The 24380-nt window shown below is 41.6% G+C and overlaps 1 protein-coding gene across 1 annotated transcript in view; it reads left to right on the top strand.

Annotated features, from left to right (window-relative positions):
* kcnj3a (potassium inwardly rectifying channel subfamily J member 3a) overlaps window positions 1-24144 on the top strand; it is a gene marked incomplete at its 3' end in the record, with an annotated part of 33134 nt that extends 8990 nt beyond the window's left edge. The window contains exon 3 of the mRNA XM_080752667.1: window positions 23546-24144. Coding sequence (XP_080608793.1) covers window positions 23546-24144 — 599 coding nt within the window. The remainder of the gene's footprint in view (window positions 1-23545) is intronic.
* Window positions 24145-24380: the final 236 nt, after the last annotated feature.

Here is a 24380-nt window from a genome sequence, read left to right as displayed (position 1 = left end):
TTTCCATATTCCATCCTGATTGGCTAAGATTCCATGACATTTTTCATGCACATTCTCACTAGGTCGAGGAACAAATGCCACGCTTTTCACATTGGCCTCTTATAGCGCCACCAGCAGGTCGACTTTTGCTAAAAACATTTTTTAAATAAAATGCCTCAAATCATCAATTCAGTGTCCGATTGCCGTGAAAGGCCGAAGAAGACATGGCAAGCTTTTCACATTGGCCTCTTATAGCGCCACCAGGAGGCCACAATAACCTGCCTAACCTGGTGGAGACCTGTGCTCTCCATATCAAGAGAAGTATTTTTATGGCATAAAATGATACCCATTTCTAAATAACCCTGGGATACCATAATATCTTGATACCATCAAAGCATATCAATGATCATATTGTTTTTGAGTGGTGCTAACCACATCTGGCTTTGTCTGTATGTATGTGTATGTATACAGTATGTATTTATGTCCATCCCACACTTGGATCATTGGCCATGCTTTGCGGTACGCTTAATACTTATAAAAGGCACCGCTCACTTAAGTTCACACTGGGTGGGATAGCTTGACAGCTATCCTTAAACCATCACACTAGACTTGCCAGAACTCATTAAGCATGTATTGCATTATAAGAAAAATATTTTCTAACTACTTAGAGACTGTTGCCCCTGTATCAGTGTCATGAAGAGATTTGCACAGTTAGTATCCTTTCAATCTGTGAACTCATCGGCAAAAAAAAAGAAAAAAAGAAGGGAAAAAAGCTGCTGAATCTGTCTTGAGAGATTAGTATCCTATTAATAGTAAGACAGGTTTATTCTCTTTGTACTGCTGGGACCTTGATGACTTGATGTTGAATCATCAGATGATTTTAGTCTGTAAATAGATACATATTTAGAGCAGTGATCCATTGTCAAATAATACAAAAATGTAAATGACAAAGCACAAGCTCTTTATTCATAAGCAGTTACAGAGAACAAGACTATAGGAAGGAACCTGTAAACGCTTCCGTGTTAAAACGCCTCCGGACGAGAAACCCAATCTCTGAACTACAATTGAATTCATTTTCTAATTTACAGTGTTTACAGAATTTGCACAGAATGCAATTACACCACAATGTCTGTCTGAATGGTGCGGCAATTACATCCTGCATCTAACATGCAATCTTGCGCTTGGAGTCCATGTTTACCTAGTGTACCATTGAGATCAGAGGAAATAAATTGTGTTCAGTGGAAAGACAAACAAGCATGCATTTGTAATTTCATGGTGAGCTACTTTTCTTTTTTTAAAGATATGTTTTTTTTTGTGGCTTTTTTTATGCCTTTATTGATACGACAGTAGACTGACAGAAAAAGGGGAGAGAGATGGGGAGTGACACGCAGCAAAGGTAGTCGGGATCGGGAATCGAGCCAGCGACGATTCCGAGTCAGGCTACACTGAGCCTATGTGGTTTGCGCCTGCTACATTTCAATATGACAGAGACGGTAAAGAACTTTGTCAGCACAACAGAGTTTATCCCTGAAAAGTTGTATGGCACTGTCTGGAAGCCTATTGCAGATGCACAACGCAGTGGCAGGGCTGAAAAAACTTCTGCAAAGCATTTTCTTAGTTTAGTCACAGAGTCAGCTATGAAAAGCATCGATTCATCAGCATAAACGGGTGTCATCAGAATAAACCTTTTCTGTCAACTGCGATGTGACTTTCATGCAAATGCATATAGTGATCAATGTGCTTATGCAGTGAAATGTACACTGTGTTGCAAAGCCATTTAGAAATGTTGGAATTCTCCCAGCAGAAAATACTAATTTTGTTATACTAAGTGAATCAGTTCTTTGTGTTGGCTGAATTCAACGGCCTCACTGATTTGGCTCTCTGGTGAACATGGATGTCTTAGCATTACGTTTCCTTTATATTACTGTGTCTGTGAATTATTGAAGTTTATAGTAGGCTTCGCATCTAATAAACAACAACATTTTGGTGTTATTCAATTTACAGTGACAACATTCCAGTCATTTACTCTTTCACCTGCTGTTAAATGAGGGATTTAATATCCTCACTCACTGTTTAAAACACAGTCATGAGAAATATATCACTAACACATTACTCTTACTTGAACACCAAGTTGTCTGTTGATTTTTATTGTTTATATAGATTTCTATCAGCCCCCACTTTCTACTGCCACAAGGCTTTCACTGCTATAGAGAAAAATATATAGAATAGAATATCCTTGTTATTGAGCTTCGGCTGCTCAGTGTATAAGTAGTGTGGGAGGCAGAAGACGCCTGTATAGGCCTGATTTAACGCTGATGTTTATTTATGTGTTTATGTGTGCAGAAACAAGCAGCCCTGGATAATGACACATCCCCTATCCTTTCAGACTAACATGCATTCTTAGACTCTTTTTGATCCAAGGAATACAAAGAACATCTCTTAAAAAGAAAGTTATGATTCTATGAATTCTGGATGACTGCCAGTAATTAATACCTGGGTATGCATTGTGTGCATGCACAGAGGTAGAGACGTAATCCTTCTTTAAATGCTCAAAATCTACGTATCTTGAGAAACATATCAACGTATCAACTTCAAACTCGGCATTGAATAATTTATTAGACAGAAATGTAAACGTGTATCTCCGAGGGCCCGAGCCAGTGATGCGGCGAGGGTCGACGGTTGTCCAAAAATATCGATAATACTAATGAAGTCACATAATGTGAGCTGGATTCTAACCAGACCGACCTAGAGCACGGCAACCCACGCTTGCAACCCGCTGCGCCTGAGCCGAGCTGAGCTCAATTGGCAGAGCATGGGTACGGATGGGTTGGGGCTTTTGTGCGTTCGCTACAATACTGTACCAACAAGGTCACAAGGAGAATTCCGCACAAGCCCGAGCCGCAGTTGCAGACCAAAGGAGCACACAAAACTGCTGTCACCAAGGTATAGGGCAGCCACATTAAATCTGTAAAAGCGGGCAAAGGTAGGCAGAGGCACATGTAGCTTGCTGCTGCTGCACATAGATGTCACCCATTGGAACACCCTTCAAGGCATCCAAAGAGATCAAGACACTCGTGCTTGAATTACATTTTACAGGAGGAGTGTGGAAGCTCGGATACTAATAATATAACATCGACAACAATGTTTGAGAGTCTCTGTTTAGACAAGGCACAACCCCCTCCTGTGCCCTCCATAACAGACAAATAGTGCATCAGACTTATTGAACCCTGACAACACATCTATGTACTTAAGAGCCAGAACAAGACCCAGTAGACTGACACTAGGACAGATGCAGTAACCCTGGCTGATCATGATTTAAAAGGCGGAAAGCCGCGTAGGAAGAAAAGAGCGGTAGGGTCACATGGTAACCCCAGACCCATCAGAATTCCAATGCAAACAGTCCCTGGCAATGGACAGGGCATGAAGATCACCAGTACACTAACAGTCTTACCAGACAGCCATCTAGCATCTACAGTAAGATCATACTGGGGGCTCAACAGTGGGGAACAAAGGCTTCTTAGTAGAGGTGTGGAAATTAGTTTCCCCGAGTTATTCCCGTTGTTCCAGGCCGCCATGCCCGAGTTTCCCGAGCTATTAGATTGATTCGAATTAATTAAAAACAATCAAAGGTAAGAAAGTCGTGGCGGTCTGATAGATATGAATTATGATACATAATTGTATGATTTGTGTATGAGGCTCATATGACCATGGATATGGATAAATCCATAACCAAAATAAGACAGAGACGAGCCAAAGGACTATCAATAAATTGCTGTATTTGAAGAGAGTCAGACAAGGAAGACAATACAGTGAGCATAACCACCCTTAACATACAGTTAACATACAGTATATAAAGAGTACAGTATATGACAGTATATGATCGTGGGACTCATTGATTCGTTCCCAGATCATAACAAGAAGACAGACACGTAGAGTGTTGGTAACTTTCCACTAGTGACATACAGTATAACCAAAACATGATTTCGTAGTCAGGGCAACCACAGTCACTATGACCTGTAATCCACTAGCCTGATCTTACAGTACGACCAAAATATGTTCTCCTATACTGTAAGTTCAGTTCATATGGTCATATGAGCCTCATACACAAATCATACAATTATGTATCATAATTATATCTATCACGGTCAACCCCGAAAGTCGCTGTTTTTTTAATGGCAGTAAATTCGTTAATCTACTATTTTTTTTTTAAACCTGCATTTAGAAAAATGTTTTAGGGAAGAATATTTACAGTACACAGTATATTTTTTTCTTAATACTGTATAAATAACAAGACCAATTCAACTTAACTTAGAAGATAAAAAAGTAAAGAAAATCACGCATTTCAAGTATAGGTAAAGGAGAATAAATACCTACAGTATGTAATGTAGAAAACATTGAGTCACTATTCTATAAAATACTTTTAATAAGTTACAGTAATTAGTGTTAAAATACACATATCAGTCTATGCTGAGAATGTGAAATTGAGAGTAATAATTGGTTTGATGGCTTTGTCATCTAGCCAGCATAATAATTTGGTTACATCCGCATATTAGCAAAGCAGCCAATGGTGTAGCTTGGTCTCTGTTTTACCATTAGCAGCAGTAATTGAAATGGAGACGGAGCACTTTCTATTGCGGCAGAGGTCTAGACTATAATACTCTCAGGCATATGAGCATAGGAGGGCGAGGACCGCGAGGTCACATAAAGTACAGGAGCTGCAGAACTTAGGTAAACACTGGTGCAAGTGTGTCTCACATATGAGCCAACTGTGAAAATCAAGACAGGTCCCTGGAGAAAGTGACCATAATTCATTCTGAATCATTACAGTAGAGCGTGTCCTCCCCTTGCTGTTCCATGCTCCCGGCTGCAGCTCTGCAGTTCATAGGGTTAATGTGGGTTAGATAGGGAAGTCAAGCTTCGGGAGCAGGTGAGAGCAGGAGTCTCCAATTAAATCTAATGTGCCCAGGGTTAGAGCATGGGAGAACAGTGGCCTTTCCTGTTGAAAGCAACCAGTGTAGCCTAGATGTTCAGAGACGCCATGTTAAATAGCTCGTAGCTCTCTTGTGTGTTACAAGGTGTTTCATTCATTTGTTTAATTTGCTGTCATTAACATTACATTTTTCAACTAATTACATTTGTGTGTGTGTGTGTGTGTGTGTGTGTGTGTGTGTGTGTGTGTGTGTGTGTGTGTGTGTGTGTGTGTGTGTGTGTGTGTGTGTGTGCGTGCGTGCGTGCGTGCGTGCGTGTGTGTATGTTTTGTGTGTGTATAGTGGGGGAAAAGCCATGCTGCATCGAACATTACAATCAGACAAAGTTTTGTATGTCTATGAAAGTGTTTATTGGATTGGGGGAAAAGAAAATGTACTATATTATTATTTTATAGTTTACATATTGTATTGCTTTCATGACAACATATTGTACTTTCACTATTGTGTGTGTTATCCTCAGGATTAAAAATATTTCTACTTTGTTATTCCAGAGGGCTTCTTGCTGCCATATGTACTTGGCAGTTGCAGTGATTAAAACAAATTAGGCTTGCCTTGCTTTTCACATACACTTGGCAAACAACACTGGATTTCACGTAACTCGCATCAGACTATGAAAAAAAAATGAGTCTATTGTGGAATCATTTTTGCGAGCATCACATCCCATGACTACTTTACGATTATAACACATTGGCGTTGAACTCCACATAATAGACATTGCAATGAAGAGGCTATGACATGGAGGATTCATTATCCCTTTAGATGAACTGCACTTGGTCTCCCACAGGGAAACAAGGTAATTGTGTCTTTAGGGATTTGTCAAGTCTCTGTGGGATGGTAATAAATAATTGGCAGAGGAGGTGTGATGGTGGTGGAGATGGTCGTAGACCTGGGGTGAACCCGCTTGGTGACGAAAGCACCAGCAGCACCTAAACGGCCGCCGAGAAGGCAGTCCTCATCTCGTCACGCTAGTGGCAGAGCTGAAATTAATTGACTAGAAATAATTGTCTTTGTCCCCGGGAGACATGCATGTCATGGTGTGCTGAGGACAGTACAGTGCCCTTTCTTTTGAGAATAGCACGTGCAGGCTGCAGGCCTCAACATTAACCCCTGTCATTGTGAAGGAGGACAGTATGGGACGTAGTAATAATTGACACGGGCGCAGCGGCTCCACTTGTCTGACAGGTTATCATTTTGAGAAACATTGCGCTGCACTCCTCCTGGTGCTTGGCTCACTGGCAGTATCGATTGGTAGTGCCTCGGCTGTCCCCAAAGTGCAGGTGAATCGATCCGCGTCGCAGCCTAAACACACAGCCACGTGAACATTTTGTTCTCGGGACTAGTCCTCTGGTAAGAAGACCCTCCTCTGGGAAGTCTGCTTCTATTTCTGTCACTCACACTGTGCTCTTGAGCTCATTGCACGAGTTTGTTGCAAAATGTAATATTCTCCTTGTTAATTTAACTCTCAGGGTCCTGTCTTTCCGCCCCGGTGCAAAGCGGAGCTAACGGGCAGCACAATTGGCATTGCTATCGTTCCACCAACACAGTTGTACTTTTTACACATGGCGCCCCAGTGGTTCTCAAACCTTTCAGGCCGTGAACCCCAAAAAGAATCACATTTCATTTGAACTGGGGACCCCCCACCCTGACAATCACTTGGAATTGTAGGAGTTGAGGCATTACGCATTACATTTTGTTTGACTCGGTTGATAATAGATCTACAAGCTCACAGCGCCTCGCAATGTTAGGCAAAAAGACCTCAAATTGTCAATTCGATGTCATCTAAGGAGGACCCCTCCTAAAAGCATGTGGGGAGTCTGGGGACACCGACCCACAGGTTGAGAACCACTGGTCTAGAAAACAAATGATCTTGTAGGACTACCTATATAGCGTCCATGTGTGTGTTGGTTTTGAGTTTGCCTTGCCTACTCCGAGCGAAGTGGTCTTTTTCTCTGGCACAGTGACAGCACAGGGGCCTCCTTACCATTTAGACGCAATAAGAGTTCCTGATGCACGGAGCACACAGCCATCCATCATGTTTTAATAAGTGGTTTAACTGCTTTAACAACTGAGGGGTACCTGCTGGCAAAGCGGCCCAGGCGCATACCACCTATAGGCTCTTCTACCTAGCCTGGATCGAATCCTGATACGGACAACCTTTGCTGGGTGTCACTCCCTGTCTCTTGCTCCCCGTTTCCTGTATACTATAAAAGGCAGAAAATCCCCCATCTGTAAAAAAAAAAGATCACACCCAATGTGAAGTGAGCGGTGGTCGTGCTTGCTATAGCAAAACGCTGAGGAAAAAGGCTACAGACATACGACATGTGACATCACTAGACAAACATGATGCTACGTACACACATTTTACTATGGCAAAACGCTGAGGAAAACGGCTACAGACACACGCACAGCCACTTACTTCTTCAAAAAAAAAAGAAAAGAAAAAGAAAAGAAAAAAGGGAGGGAACATACAGTATGATTATTAAGTTGATATGTGAAGGTAGCCTACCACAAAAAAACGTAAATCGTTTTTTTGCTCAAGCGATGAGGAGAGAGAGAGAGAGAGGTAGATACGTAAATGGAGAGAAAAAGAGAATCATTTGTTTCCATAAGTAGCCTGCCTATATACATTTTATTTTTTATATGTTCAAATACCTTTCATTTATGAATGTCATGAATCCATAGCTTTCCTAATCAGTCTCTGTAGCTAGCTACAGTAGGGCCATCATCAATATCCAACCGGGACTCTGAAAGTGTTACTACTGCATCTCATACTTTAATATGCAGTTTAAAAAAACAGAATGTGATTATTAAACTGATGTGTCAACATATCACAGACCATCAGTTACTGTGAAAAACAAACAAACAAAAAAAGGGTAATGATGACAATCAATACTATGACTGGGATAATTAATGTAACAAGCAAAACACATGACTACGGTCTAAATACAACCCCTTAGCGCCGTGCTCCAACGTTAAACTCCCAGAAACGTGCTGTCTAACTAGCAACATTAGCTTGGACACAGACCAGACATCCAGCATTTTGCACCATAGTCTAAATAGGGCCCTCACTCAAAGTGGGGAATGTACCCAAATGGACCTGTAAAGGTTTCATTAACCCTCAAGGATTTTACTGTGTAGCGAAACTATATTGCTCTGAGCATACAGAATGTTACTGTACGCACAGCAGCATAGTAATGACTTACAACTGCTGTTGTTCAATCAATTCCTCTGTAGAGTCCTCATAAGGTAAAACAATGATTTACGGCTACATTTGTACTTCAAAACCTTAACTTAAAAACCATGGTTGTAAATCAATACAGGATTCCCCTTGGTCAGTCTGTTTCTAGGAAAGAGGAGATATATTTGTACAGTGTAAGTGTATAAAAACTGTGTTGCCAAAGTGGAGCCATCTAACGTCTCAGTCTGAATGGACAAACTCAAATATTTCTCATGGCCATTACCCATTAGTGGGCGGTTGGCTTAAAGGCGAGCCATTGATTGTCATTGTTTCCTTTAAAAGCAGCATTGGCTTTGTTTGGAAAAATGTGTGCTCTCTCCTGGTAGCTTTAATGGCGCTGGGCCATGTGCTCCAGTGGCCAGTTTGTCACCCCACTTTGCTTAGAGAGGGGCTTGGCAGACTCTGCTTTCTGCTCCCAGTCCCATCCCATCCGTCCGTCTCCATCTAGCTCCACGCTCATGCAATCGCCTCAGCATCCTGGCTCCCTGAGCAACCCTCCCCCCATAGCAATACACTTCTCCAGTTTTTATCCCTCCTTTATTGCACACACTGCTCACTCCGCCTGCGAATGGGAGGAACATACTGGAAGCATGATCCATTGCAGATTATGGGAATATTAAAAACAGCACATAGGTGTCAGAGAATCCTATAGGCGTCTGAGGCTGCAATGTTTACTAGTAAGAATAATAAGAAATAGCTCTATTCATATCTATTTCAAGCATTGGTGAAAATAGCCAGTCCACAAGCTCACAATGCAATGTTGCATTGCACACGCATTGAACAATGAACATGTTTCGATGTGTTGACATTTGGTATAGAGGGAAAAAAGGGGACATCCGGGGGACCAAAGTAGAGTTAAAACCCTCAAATATAAAATGATTTTGACGATCAAAAACAAAATGCGTTTTGGGTCCTCTGCATGTCATTCAAGAAGCAGCTTTGCTTCACACAACTTGGCACACGCACATTTTGAGTGATAGTGTGAGAGTGAGAAAGACAGAGAGAGCATAGCAGTTACATGGCTTGCTGTTGTTGGCTGGTGGGTGCTAGCTTGCAAATTCACAAAGGCTAAGACTTGAAGGCCACTGATATAAGAAGCCTTTTCAAAAATAAAAAGAATGAAGGCACCAATGCGCAGGCGAGGCGAAGAGTAAGAGTTATCTCCTGTTGCTGTAGCAGCAGATGAGTCAAGATGTGCCTCTAAAACTCGGCGCTTTAGGTAACTACTGTAGCTAGTCTAGCTCAGCGTTTCTCAAATGTTTTTGCACACAAACACACAATTCATGAAAAGTATTTCCAAGGCACACATTTATGTAAATGTGACATAATCATATTATAATCATATACACAGCTATAATAATCATATAGATTATAGCCATGTAAATAATCCTAAAAAGACTAATTGCAAGGCACACCTGACCACCTCCCACGGCACACAGTTTGAGATCCACTGGCGTGGGCAAGCATGCAGTCACTGGGATATTAATGTGGACTGGATATGGGCTATTGTGGGCTAAGCATAGAGAGAAAGAGCGATGGATGACTTTGAACTCCTATCGGCGCATGGAATAGTGCAGTCATGGATTGCGTTTTTATAATCTGTTTTCAAATAATTGGTTATGTCTAAATTATCAATCTAATCATTGTGTACATACTGTAAAAGATAGATTTTGGTTGGCATTATGCTGGCTGCAACTTTTTATGACCAGGACAGGAGCGAGGAGAAGAGAACTGGAGGAGAGAGCAGAGGAGATAAGACACAGACAAAATAGTTAGTGGAGAGGTGCAGTAGAGGAGAGTGTCAGACAGATAAGATAGACAGATAAGACACAGAGATAACACAGTTTATCACATATTTGTCACAAGTTCAAAACCCTAAAGTTGTTAGCCAGACTAATGAGACTATATCACTGCGTGTGAGTCGGGTACTTCTATATGGATTTCTTTTCCAAGGGGTGGGTTAAAAAAATTGCTCTGGACACAATTGTTTAGACCAGACCAATACTGGGCCCTGATAGGTCACCCAACTCTTTGGGGTGAGGAAATGAATTTGCCCAGGCAGATTGGTCTGGTTCCAGGCTATAAAGTTGTCACACAACAAAAGAAGAAGCTATGAGACCGGTGTTAGTACATTTCCAAACTTGAGCAAAGCATTAGCAACATACAACATATCAAAAGATATGTCATATCTATAACAATCATTGCTGTCAGGCAGAAACCTTATTTCTGCTTATTTCATCATTTTATGTTTTTTGGAGCTGTGTGAAGCACAGGCTCCCTATACGTGGCCGTGTGGGTCTGTGTGTGTGTCTGTATGTAGCCTGAACTTCCTAAACTTCGGCACGCTACTAGTCCCACAGTTTTGCCACCACACACTCGCGCCATATGTCAAATCGACCGGCTTACTCGGGAATCGTGGGCTAGTAACTTGCTAAGAGAAAGGTTCAATAGTTTAATTGATATTAATTTATTAGTGAATTAATTTTCCCCATTGACTTATAATGGGAATCGCAATTCAATTATTTGTCTCTCGCAAACCATAGGGGCTAGAGTTTCAAGACTTGGAGAGGAGGTTCATAATGATTTCAAGGATTAAATAAAAAATAATTGTGTCATTTGGCCGCATGGTGGCGCCATAACACCCCACTTTACGTTTTGGCCTGTAACTCTTGAACCATAGGTCGGAAAATTAAAAATATTTTTTCCCTGGATTCCTTGGGTCATGACGCATCTCCCCATATAGGCCACGCCCATTTGCGCCATGATAGATTTTCCGCCATCTTGAATTTTCTCCAAAACACACTTTTTGCTCCTTTTCCTACATATTTTCTTCAAATGTCACAAAAATCGGTACACATGATCCACACACACACACACACACACACACACACACACACACACACACACACACACACACACACACACACACACACACACACACACACACACACACACACACACACACACACACACACACACAGCTCCACTTCACACGGGTGTGATTTTTCATAAATAAATGCCCTATTACTTTGTCGTATGACAGCATCGCACAAAAGTACAGAAAATAGCAGATCTACAAGCTCACAACGCAATGCATTTTGAGCTTGTAGATCTGCAACCTTTTTGACATTTTTGATTTGGATGAAACACACTCTCACCGACAGGATCTAATATTGTCTTATTAAACATGACTGTGCCTACATAAAAAGGTTCGAACCAATCAGCGGCAGCTATGGGCGGGATCTGAGCGAGAGTGGGTGTGATGTGATCGAGAAGGGCCTGTTGCAGTTGCACTGTAGTTCTTTCACTATTCATCTTTGCCGCTATCACGAACAAGTCGGTGCTGCTGCGAGCCTTTTTCTTTTTCTTCAAAAGTTTGAAAAAAGAGGCTCTCGTTTATTGTTTACTTTCCTGCCGGTGCAGCTACTAAACAGTACATCATGCAGACACGTCAATAAGTGATCAAGAGTGACTGTGATAGACAGACGGTCCCATCCAATCACCTGCCCAATAGCTTGAAAAAAGGGACGGCCTTCTTCAGTGGTTGGCCTGAGCGGTTCCAGATGGAGGCTGGATTGGCAACTCAATACGCCACCATCTGGCAGAGTCAGGTTACACGAACATGACAACAGCCTCCTTGAGCGCGGAGTGGCATTTTCCCCTTGCTCTGCTCCGCTCACATGCTCTGACTCGGAAGCAGATTTGAAGGGGAAACACATAAGGTTTCCGGTTCAAATCTACTGCTGAGCCAATCAAACAAACCTATGGGAAATTGAACGAGAACAGGGAACGGGTAAGCCACCTTCTGGAAACCCAGTACTACAGTTATATACAGAGTCTGTCATTGGGAGAAAATCTAAAGATTTCTAGGCTGGGCTAAGCCAATGTCACACGATCCCAACCACCTTTATTTCCATCTCTGCAAATGGAAGTAAATAAAAACAATGTGTTGCGAAACACTTTTATTATGCCTTGCCACTTGATGGTGGTCACCATAGAAACCGATTATGTGATAGGACTTCTGGCGATAAAAAAAAACGTCTTGTTTTCTTTTCACCCTTTTACAGACGATCTCTTCTGTCCTTTCAGACAGTTTATTGAAAATGGGAAGTTATAAAGGAGACAAAGTATTTGCATTGTTCTGTCCGGTGGATATTTAACCCCTTAAAGCCCATTATACTTAGTTGACCAGGTTCCCGCAGGGCTCTATAATTGGCCCTGCTCCTTTTTTTCTCTCTAAAACAAATCTCTTTGCTGACAATAGCTGATCTACAAGATCTACAGCTATTCTCACCTAAGGTTTGCTCCCAGAATAGGGACACTAGGGTTCATGTGGTTAAACCCTATATACTTTATCGACCAGAGTGCCCCAGTGGTCTATACTTGGTCCTCTCCTTTTCCCCTCTACACCAAATCTCTTACATGTTGTGAGCTTGTAGATCTGCCATTTTTGGAGCGGTGATAGCGGCCTCCCACCGTTCGACTTAGTGTGCACTCATGTCCCTATGCAGCACGAACAGCTGCAATGCCACTGGGTGACCAGTGGTAGGCCAGGGTAACCAAGTGGCGCTGTTGAGCAGCCTAGACACACACATGTGCACGCACACATTCGGCATCGCAAAACGCACAGAGTCGAGCAACAGGCATGTTACAGTAGCTCTACACACAAACACACACAGCAGCAACGCAGAGCGGAGAACGCACGCAGCGTGGAGCAACAGGCACACTACATTAGGAAAGTCGCTAATGACACGCACCACTCAAATGCACCACTCCACTTCAAACTAATGGGTTTGATTTTTGGTGAAAGTTTGCCAATTTTCAGTGAATGTTCGCCTATTATGACTTGCCCAGAATAGGGACGATAGTGTTCATGTGGTCTCATCTCCTCTCTCTTCCGAGGCACATTGCCACACATGCTCGTCATACCCTCCTCTATGCTTTCTGCTCAGCAGTGCTGATCCCGCTCTGCATAGCCCTTTAATATTTTATATCACAGATCTTAAATGCAAACAAATGGTAATCCTTTCTTCCTGCATCGCGGAATTAGGAGCCACAGGATTGTCTTGTCTGCCACTTAATTGTTGTTCCCCGCCATTTAGGAAACATCGTAAAGCCATCTGTGATTGTGCTTCCAGGCGTTTTGTTGACAGTGAGTTGTCTGACAATAGGAGCAATGCTTGGATAAAAGGGGGAATCAGGGATGGCGTGGTGTCGTCAGTATGTTCTCTGTACTGTATATTCACCATCCAGATTCTCATTTCTGCTTGCATTTTCCTCATACATAACACTTGTGCTGTTGCTACAGCCCTGATAGACTGTCAGGGGACTTTGCTGACAGCACTGCACTGGTGAGTGAGGCTGCAAGGGGGAGTGTGCGTACTGTATGTGTGTGATGGTGTATGGGGGGCTTGTGGTTGTTTGTGTTGCTGAGTGAAAAGGAAAATCAGGCAGACCGTGAGAGAGAGCGAGAGAGAGAGAAAGACACAAGAAAGAAAGAGTTGGAGTGTATTTGGTAAGGTTATCTCAAAATGTGGAATTCAGGGGAAAGTCTTTGATCCCCACCATCCTTTCTCTGACTTGTATTAAGGGACTTCATTCAAAGAATCATCGTCATTTGAATAACCTTTCATTTTCTCAAAAATGACAATTTTGAGTGTAATTTGCTGCGCTTAGGCATCTCTAGCTCCAGGTTAGGTGGCTGTACTGTAGCTTATACAATTGTGTAATAGCACAGTCTTTTTCATAAAAATGAATTTCAAGCTATGCTTAGATATATTGACAAAAGCCAAAAAGATTACTCTTATGTCTGATCCGTGAAGACTAGGGCCTCTAGTTTTTGGGCGGGAGTCCAGCCGGTACGGGAGAGTATTTTTTGCAGGTCTTTCAGTCCGAGTGTATCAAAAAAGCAACTGGGTTAAGCACCATTGGTCCAACCAGTTTAACATTCACCAGGTTAGCTTTCACCAGCGTCGGCAGGTTAGCATTTCACCAGGTTAGCATTCACCAGCGTTAGTTTTACTGAGGTTAGGGTTAGGGTTAAGGTTAGGTTTAGGTTTATCTCCGTCCCCCAGACTTTCGTCACCTCCGTGCAGCCAATCACAAGCTTCCGCTGCCTTAACCCAGTTGCGTTTTTGATACAATCGGACTGAACGACCTGCAAAAAACACTCTCCCTAGCCAGTACATTGCATGGTGAGTTCCATGATGGAGCTAACATAATCTGGTGTTTTGACACTATTCTACCACACTTTCTTCCCTTTCAATTTACATGTTTTAATTGGGAATTTGGGATTATTTTAAGCAGTGCCAGCATCTTCTACAAGTGACTGTGTGTCTGTGTGTATACCGTAGTCTGTCTGCCTGTCTCATGTAGCATGGACACCTGCAACTAATAACACAAACAAACCTGCGACGCATTACAACACAAACAAGATGGCAAAGAGTGGCATACACACGTACAGCACATAAACGCGAATACAAGGGAAGGCAAAGTGCGAATGTACATTGTACATGCACACATAACACACCACACATGGGCAGACAGCGCACACACACTCATGATGCACACTGTACAGGTAGCAGCAGCCTGCTGTTTCAATATAATTAGAAGACACCTGGATGTGAATTACTTAAAGTGCCACCCTCACCCGTATGGGCATAACTTATTAATCAGTACTGAGCGGAAATTAAACGGATACATATGTTTTGCAGCAGTAGGCTTCTTTCCCGACCACATGCAGTAGGCTTCTTTCCCGATCACATTTATGAGAGTGTACAAATGGAAGAAAATTGATTCTCCATTATGAAAACAATGAACACACCTGGCATAATCAAAGCTCACTGGAACAAATGGCGTTTGAGTCTTGGTTGGGGATGAAAGAGGAGATGTACAGTACGTACATTCTATTTTGTTCCTATGGAGACACAAAGTCTCCTCAAATTATTGGCTTAGGAATGCGAGAAAAATAAAGATTCTCGCAAGAGGAACATACATTTGGTTATTTTATTTATTATTATCTTTTTTTTAAGTTTTCTTGTGGTGGGTAGTTCTTTTTCATTAGACCCACCTTTCTAATTCAGCATTTGTATTGATTTGATTGCACTGTTGTGTCAAACTTACAAACTCATTATTGTGCAGCTAATAAACATTAACATTACAGCCTTCAAACTAGAAGCCCTATGTGTGTCAAGTTCTGTCAAACCCAGATCTATAGCAGAACATATGACCTTACTGAGCCAGGTTGGAAACAGATATGATCCTCAGCATTTTATATCCTGGATAAGCTTCTTTTCGCCTACCTGGTCTGTGAATACCACTTGGCACTATCAAGAAATACTGGCAAGCTGCCTCCCAGTTTACAGTTCTTTTCTTTTCCAGCCACCAAAGACTCCATTTTATCTTAGTTGTCACTCCACCGACTCAGGTGCTGTCTCACTTTGTTATACGACAAAAGCGGCCAGCTCCGTGTTATCAAGGGAAAGTACATTTATTTAGAGTCTGGAGCCCTAGATGGATTCTGGGTTTCTGAATCCTGAGAGATCATTCTCAGAAGAACTGTTCGCTTGGCAGATGTTAAGCACCTTATTTCACTCCACAGCGATGTGTGTGCATGCTGTGAATGTGTACAGCACTGTCACTGTACACAGCAATGCGTCGCTTGGAGGTCTGCTATTTTCGAAATGTTCACCAAAAGGCCCATTCTCTGCACGTCCCTGCACAACACGCTACGTTATGGTGCGACAGGTTGTGAGCTTGTTAATCGGCTATTTTCAGCAAAAGCTTTCCCCACAATAACTGAAAAAACACTAGTATAGAGCCCTGAGGGACTCCGCTCAACCATATCGGTTTAAGTGGTGAAAGCTCAATATTTGCACATTTGATATTGACCACACTGACAACTCATGTCTGATTGTTGAGAAAGGGTGTTTTTGAGATAGCAAAAACTATCTGAAAATGGGAGGCATACAGGAGAGGGCTGTGTCTGTTATCTTTCCATCATTTCTCTTTTATCCGTTTTATCTGTCATCAAATGCTCAAGACAGACAATCAACCTATACACACATTGATGCCATTTCAATGCTAGCATACTGTAGAAGCAATGCTATTGTCAGTGATTTGAATCCTATTTGCTAACTGGCATTTATTAATTTGGTTTTCCATTCTGCTTTTATGTCCCTCAGTTTTAAATACCTTGTTTTCAAAATGTACAATTTAGGTATTTAGCAGACGCTAAATGCGTAAAATAGGCTATATACAGTATAATTTTACTGGGTATGATGCCTTTCGATTGGACATTTCCAGATACAAACAATGGGAGTGATTTATGCTAGAGTGGTGGCAAATTTCTGGATCCAATGCAAATCCTGATTTGGAAAAGTCCTAGCCCACAGATTACCACCGTTTTTCAAAAAGTCAAAAAAATCATCTAATCATCTTGATCAATTTCAGTTTGACCAAAGTTTCTATTAGAGAACTTAGAATACGCAATCAAATAAAAATACATACATACATACATACATACATACATACATAATGAAGATAGATAACCATTTTATATACAACTTTTTAAATTCAGTATATTATTAAATGAAAAGAATACAATACATGTACAGTATAAGCTGTCCTATTGCAACATGTTGTGACCAACTGACCATGCTAGCTCTGCTACTGTATTTTTGAATGTTGGGACATTTTTGCCTATGACTGAATGAAGGACACAAGGTTGAAATGTTGAAAGTGGTAAAAATCTGAACATATCGGCTACATAATTGCTGATACTGTTGTAAAAAAAATGAATATAATTGCTGATTGGTAGGGCCCTAATTTGTGCATCTGTGTGTGTGAGTACTACAAGAAAAGCAGGCAGATAGATCAGACAGACATATCAGACTGCTGAAAGCATCAGACGTCAGGGACTGATGGTTTGGGTTGGACCAATAGCAGTGTTAATGTTCCAGTTTTTGGGTAAAAAGGGAATGAATTGTATCTCTGGAATGCTGTCAAAGTGTAATTGCACCATTTTACAATGGCATAAATAACTGTGCAAATGTGTCTTTTTGTCTATTCCAGTGGTTCTCAAACTTTTTGGGCTTCAGTACCCCCTTTTCCTGATCGCTGAATCCAAGTACCCCCTTTGATCGACAACAACATTTTGACTAGAAATACTGACATCAGAAGTCCCGTTTTTATTACAATAGGTCTATTAGGTAACAGTAACATTCATACTTAATTCGGTTTAAAGCTTTACGGAGCAGCACGTTCAGGTACATTTGTCAATGTTTTATCACCAGTAAGACTCCCTAATCGGGAGATGCTTATCTCCCGATCAGGTCGCAGCGTGATTTTAGGGCAAAATGTGTAGGAGCAGTGTCCAAAAATGTGGTTTAAAAAAATCGGCCTGATGGTGGCGCTATATGGGACATCCATATTGATGAGATGAGTGTAGACATACTGTGTACCGATTTGTGTGATTTTAGGGCAAAAATTGTAGGAGCAGTGTCCAAAAATGGGTTTTAAAAAATCGGCCTGAAGGTGGCGCTATATGGGACAGATCCATGTTGATGACATGAGTGTAGACATACTGTGTAGCGATGTCAGTGATTTTAGGGCAAAAATTGTAGGAGCAGTGTCGAAAAATGTGTTTTGCAAGAATCGGCCTCATGGTGGCGCTAGAAGAGGGCCATGTGAGAAATGAGGGGTGGGGTCTCCGCGCCGCCGAGGCGGACAAATAGGTACCGGCCCCGGCTCTCCCGGTCGCTCCTAGCCCGAGTTACGGCATTTTATGTGTGCTGCAGTGGCAGGGGGTCCTCCACTGGGGGCGCCACCACTTTTGCATCCGTTCTGGAGCACCAGGAGTCGGTGGTCCCCGGGAATTCCCCGTGAGCAGCCCCGTTGGGGTGGTCATTTGGTCATTTTTGCACATTGGGTCATTTTTTACATCTGGGGGTCCCCCAGGGACCTGGGGGTCCCTGGGGCTCCGGGGGTCCTTGGAGGTTGTAGTTTGGCAGGCAAGGAGTGTGTGTGCAAAATCTGGCATGGATCGGGTCAACGGTTGCGGAGATATGAGCAGGGAAAAAGTGTGACATGTGACGTGTGACCACATTTGGTCATTTTTTACATCTGGGGGTCCCCCAGGGACCTGGGGGTCCCTGGGGCTCCGGGGGTCCTTGGAGGTTGTAGTTAGGCAGGCAAGGAGTGTGTGTGCAAAATCTGGCATGGATCGGGTCAACGGTTGCGGAGATATGAGCAGGGAAAAAGTGTGACGTGTGACGTGTGACGTGTGACGGAGGAGGTTTTGGTAGTAAGTGCGACCTGACGGTCGCAATTAAAGAGGTGGTGCCATAGTTTTGTACTTTTTCTAGTTTTCATGTGTCTAGGAGGTTGACAGTATTTCATTAGACCCCATGGTGTGGTTGTTATGAGCAATTATGTATTCCCTTTGTATTTTGGGTTTCTTCCTCGAGGCTGCCACCTTGTGGGTCAAAATCACAGGGACTAGTCCAGGAGTCAGGACATTAGCCGGAGAGGCACAATTTTAAGTGTTTTTTAAGTGGGAATGTAAGCCAAGGTATTTTCTGTGCACCGTTGTACAGTGGTTTCACACACCAAAAATAACACATAGCGAAGGCTCACAGCGCGCGATGCATTGCATTGTGAGCTTTCGGTGCGTGACACTGTCAACAAAGTATCAATAGGGCTTTAATATCGCAGGGAGTGCAGGCTTGCTAGTTTTTCTCCACCATCCTGAGCTTGTAGATCAGACAGTAGCAGGAATTGACTCATCTGCTACATCAACAGGAGATGACATATCCTCTAGCCAAGTTATTGCCTTCATTCTTTTTTGTAAAATGTTTCTTATATCAGTACTAGTGAATTAGCTAATGCCAGATGACAACGACAAGCTCTTTAAAGGTGTGCTGCCCTTTCTCTCACTCGCTCAGTCACTCACACAAAATGTGCAGGTGCAGTGCCAAGTCTGAGATCTTCTATTTGAATGACACATGATGACACACAGGCGTATGTGAGTTTAGCTTTTGATCAACAAAATCACAGTATTTTAGAAGGCTTTAATGCATTATTGGAATGAGAGATGAATACCCCAAGATCTCAAAATAATAATAATATATAATCCCCCCCCCCCCCCCCCCACACACACACGATATATGAGTGACAAGCTCGAGTCGGGGAGAGATCACTCTCAGCTTTATTAAAGATGACGTATATAATATGAGCTCAGGCCTTTCCTGATGAAAAGTCACCAAAATATATTATTCCAACAGAACAATGGCACTTTGAACAGGGCTCATGTGTTGTAAAAGGTCATGATTTAGACAATCTAAAGCACTTCACCAGCCTAGAAGGCTGGATGGATGATCTTGTATTGAGTGATTGTTGAAAAAACAACAACATTGGGAATAGTATGTAATAGTAATAGTATATTTTATCTGAGCTCTAAAACTTAATACATGTACAGTATATGCAAATTTATGCTTTATGCTTAGACAATAATAATCGAGCCATGTCGCGCGACACTTTTGCACCAAAGCTTAATAAATTAGCCTTAAAATGAAGGGACTGTGATTGTCATGTGGTACCTGCATACACTGATATGGTACACTGTGGGTTTCCATAGAAACACTGAGTTTCAGGCATGTATGATTTAATTTTTATATCAGCATAACACTTCACTAATAAGACAAAAATACTTTCCTTTTAAAAATAATTTATTTTCCTTCATTTATATGTTTCCCAATGTATTATGATCGTCTGATCGATATGTGTGCGTATATTTCAAGCATAGAGAGTAAGAAATACGTTTCATGTCATTAATGCAATGGAACAGGGGAATATTGCTATCTTGTATTTTTTCACAGGGAGGGGGCCTTTGGGTACATATTAGAATTTGATTTTGATAGCATTACAGAGTGTTTATTAGAGCTCCCAGGGCAATATCAAAATAAGTGATATTAACTGTCTATGCATTCTGTGTCTCTGCTCAGCCTTTTACTATTGTGGCACACAACACACATTTAATAATACAGCAACAAAGTCTACTGATTAGTGGCGGTAACAATGTCATTAAAAGACCAAAAAGTGGTTTCACTTCTTGACACTCACTATAAGATGTCAATCATGTTGATAAACAAATTATGATGAGGTTTTGGCTACGAGCGATGTTACAAACTGCCAGTGCAACTTGATTTCTATTCACACACATTCATTCTTTTCGGCTTCAAGTTCCCCATTAGCTCCTCTGGCCTTACTCGCTGCAACACTGTTCCATATACCTAATAGGGCATTAACGAAAAAGTCGACAAGTCGACTTTTTCACAAGTCGACTCCCACCAGAGAAAGAAAGAGTTTAAAAAAAACAAAAACACTTTCTATTGTGAAAATAGCATATCTACATGCTCACAATGCCTCGTGATGCGAGGCGTTGTGAGCATGTAAATCGGCTATTTTCACAATTTCTGCCTCTATATATTTGACAATTTGGACAATGTTAAATTTGTCATTATAGAGGTATTAAAAAGTCCTTAAATTGTCACTTAAGAAATGTGCAGATATCCTCTATAGTCTATACACTTAAACTTTATGTTGGTTTGTTTACAGTTGAGTGAGAAAACAATGTTGCACCTAAAGTTAATCATCTGGGGACCCCCTAAAATAATTGGGGGGGTCGTGTGTGATGTGATGACGTCATCAAACGATAAAGTCGACTTCAACTCAACTTTTTACCGAGTCGAGTCGAATTGCAAAAATCACAAGTCGTTAATGCCCTAATACCTAAAGCACTTACTGTAGGATTCTGAGGTGATCATGCGGAAGTAATACTTTATACCCCAACCACATTTGATGTTCACCCTCTTGCACATCTGTGATTGTGTACAGAGCTGTTATTGGTGAATTATTTCATGACCTTGGGAATTGGGCGGAAACACAGATGCCTCTAGTATCCATAAAGACAAACATCCACACAATGTGTGGTAGTCTTTGTATAGGAGTGAGTGAGAACTAAAGCCTAATCGTATGATGGTGTTACTCGCTGAAAATAACAGAATTCAGCTTGAAAGTCAGTTCTTTTTAAGACAAAATATAAATGTAGTTTTATTTATGAATCATTTGTTGCTGCCAGAGCAATAGGCAGTAATTAAAACATGTGATATTAATATCCTGCAACCACACAGGTCCTAATGGACTTCAGCAAGCCTCAACATGAGTTTCCCCAGTTTTTTATCAGCCCTTACTCTGGGCTAAAAGGAGTTTGTTGTTTACTGTGCTTGGTTGATATAACTAAGGTATAATTCAAGTATATTGTTGCAGACAATTATGAGGTGTAAAATTCACTATTCACTTTCTGAAAGCCTGTAAAACATGTATTGTGTTTAAAAGGGCTTTGTTCTAAATGCAAGTTTCTTTAGATGAATATACGAAGATATGAATAATAATGACAAGTAGAAAGTGGATTATCCCTGATAATCAGTCCATAACTTAGTGTGAAACAAATTAATGTTGCTGCTCATTAATTCTAATCTCACAATTTCACTAATTGTATTAATTTGTTTATGAGGATGTGAGGGGAGTGTTAAGCATGCAGTGCTATTCCATGTCCCTTAATATTTATGCCAAATACACCATAATGTAGGACAATCGCACACATGCACAAACATGCTTTCACAACTGGAAAAATGACTGGAAGATAGTAAATAGATAATCTTAATTAGGTTTCGTGCTTTTATTTAGTAGTCTTGAAAGGATGCAATTAAGCGCTTTCAGCAAGGATTTTCAAACTCGTCTCAGCTTAGAAACGGCTGAGAAATTCCTGAGAACAGAGGCGTCATGTGTAAACGTTGGTGCTTTGGATTAAATCTACCTTTGTTGTTTAAGAAAGCATTTACTTTCCAAGGAAATATTAGTGTGAGCTTAATCTCCTACAGCCCCTACTGTATCTGCAGTCAGCACTCCTGCGGTTTGCCTCCTAATTTAACTATCATAATCTTTTATCTGCTGTGACTAACCAAGGTCAAGGTGTGGACAGAATTGCTAAGCAGCTGGAGTTTGGATGTGTACGGTGCTGTATATTTAAAGAAGATAAAAAGATGCATTTTATTTGCAATGTTTTTGGCATTTTATAAACAGAGCCTTTGCCCCAGAATATTGACAGGGATCCAACAGTCAAAATCACATACTGTATAGCAGGGGTGGGCAACTTTGATGACGGAGAGGCCCACTATATTCCCACATTCACTCCAGAGGGCCCAAACCTCTTATCTCCGTACATTTCTTTTTAAAATTATTGCCCTACTTTGTCATTCTAGTTAGTAGTTTGTCACAAAAAAAGTAGCAAAAATATGTATTTATTTATTTTTTATTATGGTTTAAGTGGAATCGTGAATTATTTTTTGCTATTTTTTAATTGGAATCCTGAAAAGTATTATTATTTTTTAAATACATTTATTCTTACGTTATGTATGTTAACTTGATGAACTTAAATACAAATACATTGGACATAAAATAAAATAAAATTGTAATACTAGTCATTAAGCTACGAGATATAGACCGATATTGACCTGAGGGCCGCATTAAGTGATGGTGGGGGCCGCATGTGGCCCCCGGGCCGCCAGTTGCCACTGTATGCTGTATAGTATGTTCATCAAATTACACAGACATTAGGTGTCTTTACGGCTGCTTGATTCAGTCCGTTGAGTAATTATTATCAGTCAGTTCTGAACAGTTCTGTATGGATAAATATGACACTTTAAACAAATGTGCACTGCACAAAGTCAAGGAAATGAAATAATTTCAGGATACAAACTGCATTAGCTGAATGCCTCCATTCAACTATTTTAATGCAGTGTGTAGTTCAAGTAATTAATTGTATACACGGCAAATGATTAAGCAGCACATTTGCTTCTTCAAAATGACTGGAACTTCCTCATAATTGTAATTTTTGCTCTCTGAAAATCAATTAAACATTTTATGTAAGCAGATGCCTCGCTAATAAGTACTAATTTATTGATGCAGTTTTGTTTGCAGTGTTCGTTTAGTGATCTGAAAATGGCACAAAAACAATGTAAGAACACCCCAATGTTGAAGCTAAGGGCACCAGGCCAGGGATGTAATTGAATCAGGCCTGTCTGTTTAATATGATAGTCAAATGTTTAATCTCCAAAACAAAACATGAAGTATTCTTACATTTTGTGCACTGACAAGACAATGGCAATGTCATTTGCCACAAAGAATTCAACATTGAAAGTTAATTTGTAGTAATAACTAGCAAACTATTCATCCAGCCAAGTGTGATTTATTCTGTGCATTGTTTGTGTGTTTTCGACAGGGATGACTTGCCAAGCGAGGACGTCTTACACCGAGGACGAGGTTCTGTGGGGTCACCGCTTCTACCCCGTCATCTCCTTAGAGGAGGGCTTCTTCAAGGTGGACTACTCACAGTTCCATGCCACTTTCGAGGTGAATACGACGCCGCACAGTGTTAAAGAACAGGAGGAGGCGCTGCTCCTCTCCTCGCCCCTCATGGCTCCGTCCCTGTGCAACAGCGGGGAGAAGAACAGCTCCCTGGACTGCCTGGAGACCTTGGAGGACAATGAAAGTGCCACCAAGCTCCCCACCAAGCTGCAGAAGATGCAGGGCCGCGATGGCCTGCCCAAGAAGCTGCTGCGGATGAGCTCCACCACCTCGGAGATGACATACAGCTTCGGAGACCTGCCCATGAAGCTGCAACGCATCAGCTCGGTGCCCGGGGTCTCTGACGACAAGCAGGCCGGCAAGCTGGGCTCCAAGATCTGCACGGAGCCCATGAGCAAGTCAGTGGCAGACTTACCTCCCAAGCTGCAGCGACTGGCAGGGGGAGGAGGGGGCAGAATGGACGGACACCTGCCCCCTAAACTCAGAAAGATGAATTCAGATCGCTTCACGTAAAACAGGCTAAATATTTAAACTCACCCCTAACCCCATGTACAATTCCCGATTTATTAATGGACAATATTCTTTTATCAAAAGAAATGTAGAATATGAATAATGTGCACATACACCTTATATAAAGTAGGGTGATGGAATACAGCACACACGTTCCTGGATGTAAGCGTACATGCTATGATGAGAGACCTCTGGATTTTTTTCAGGATGATGTACAACTAGCACAATCTGGCATGTAA

The sequence above is a fragment of the Nannobrachium achirus genome (genome assembly GCF_963921795.1).
Source record: "Nannobrachium achirus genome assembly, chromosome: 22".
NCBI classification, from domain to species: domain Eukaryota; kingdom Metazoa; phylum Chordata; class Actinopteri; order Myctophiformes; family Myctophidae; genus Nannobrachium; species Nannobrachium achirus.
Note: the sequence above shows the minus strand (reverse complement) of the source record. Positions and strands in the feature narration are given on the sequence as shown.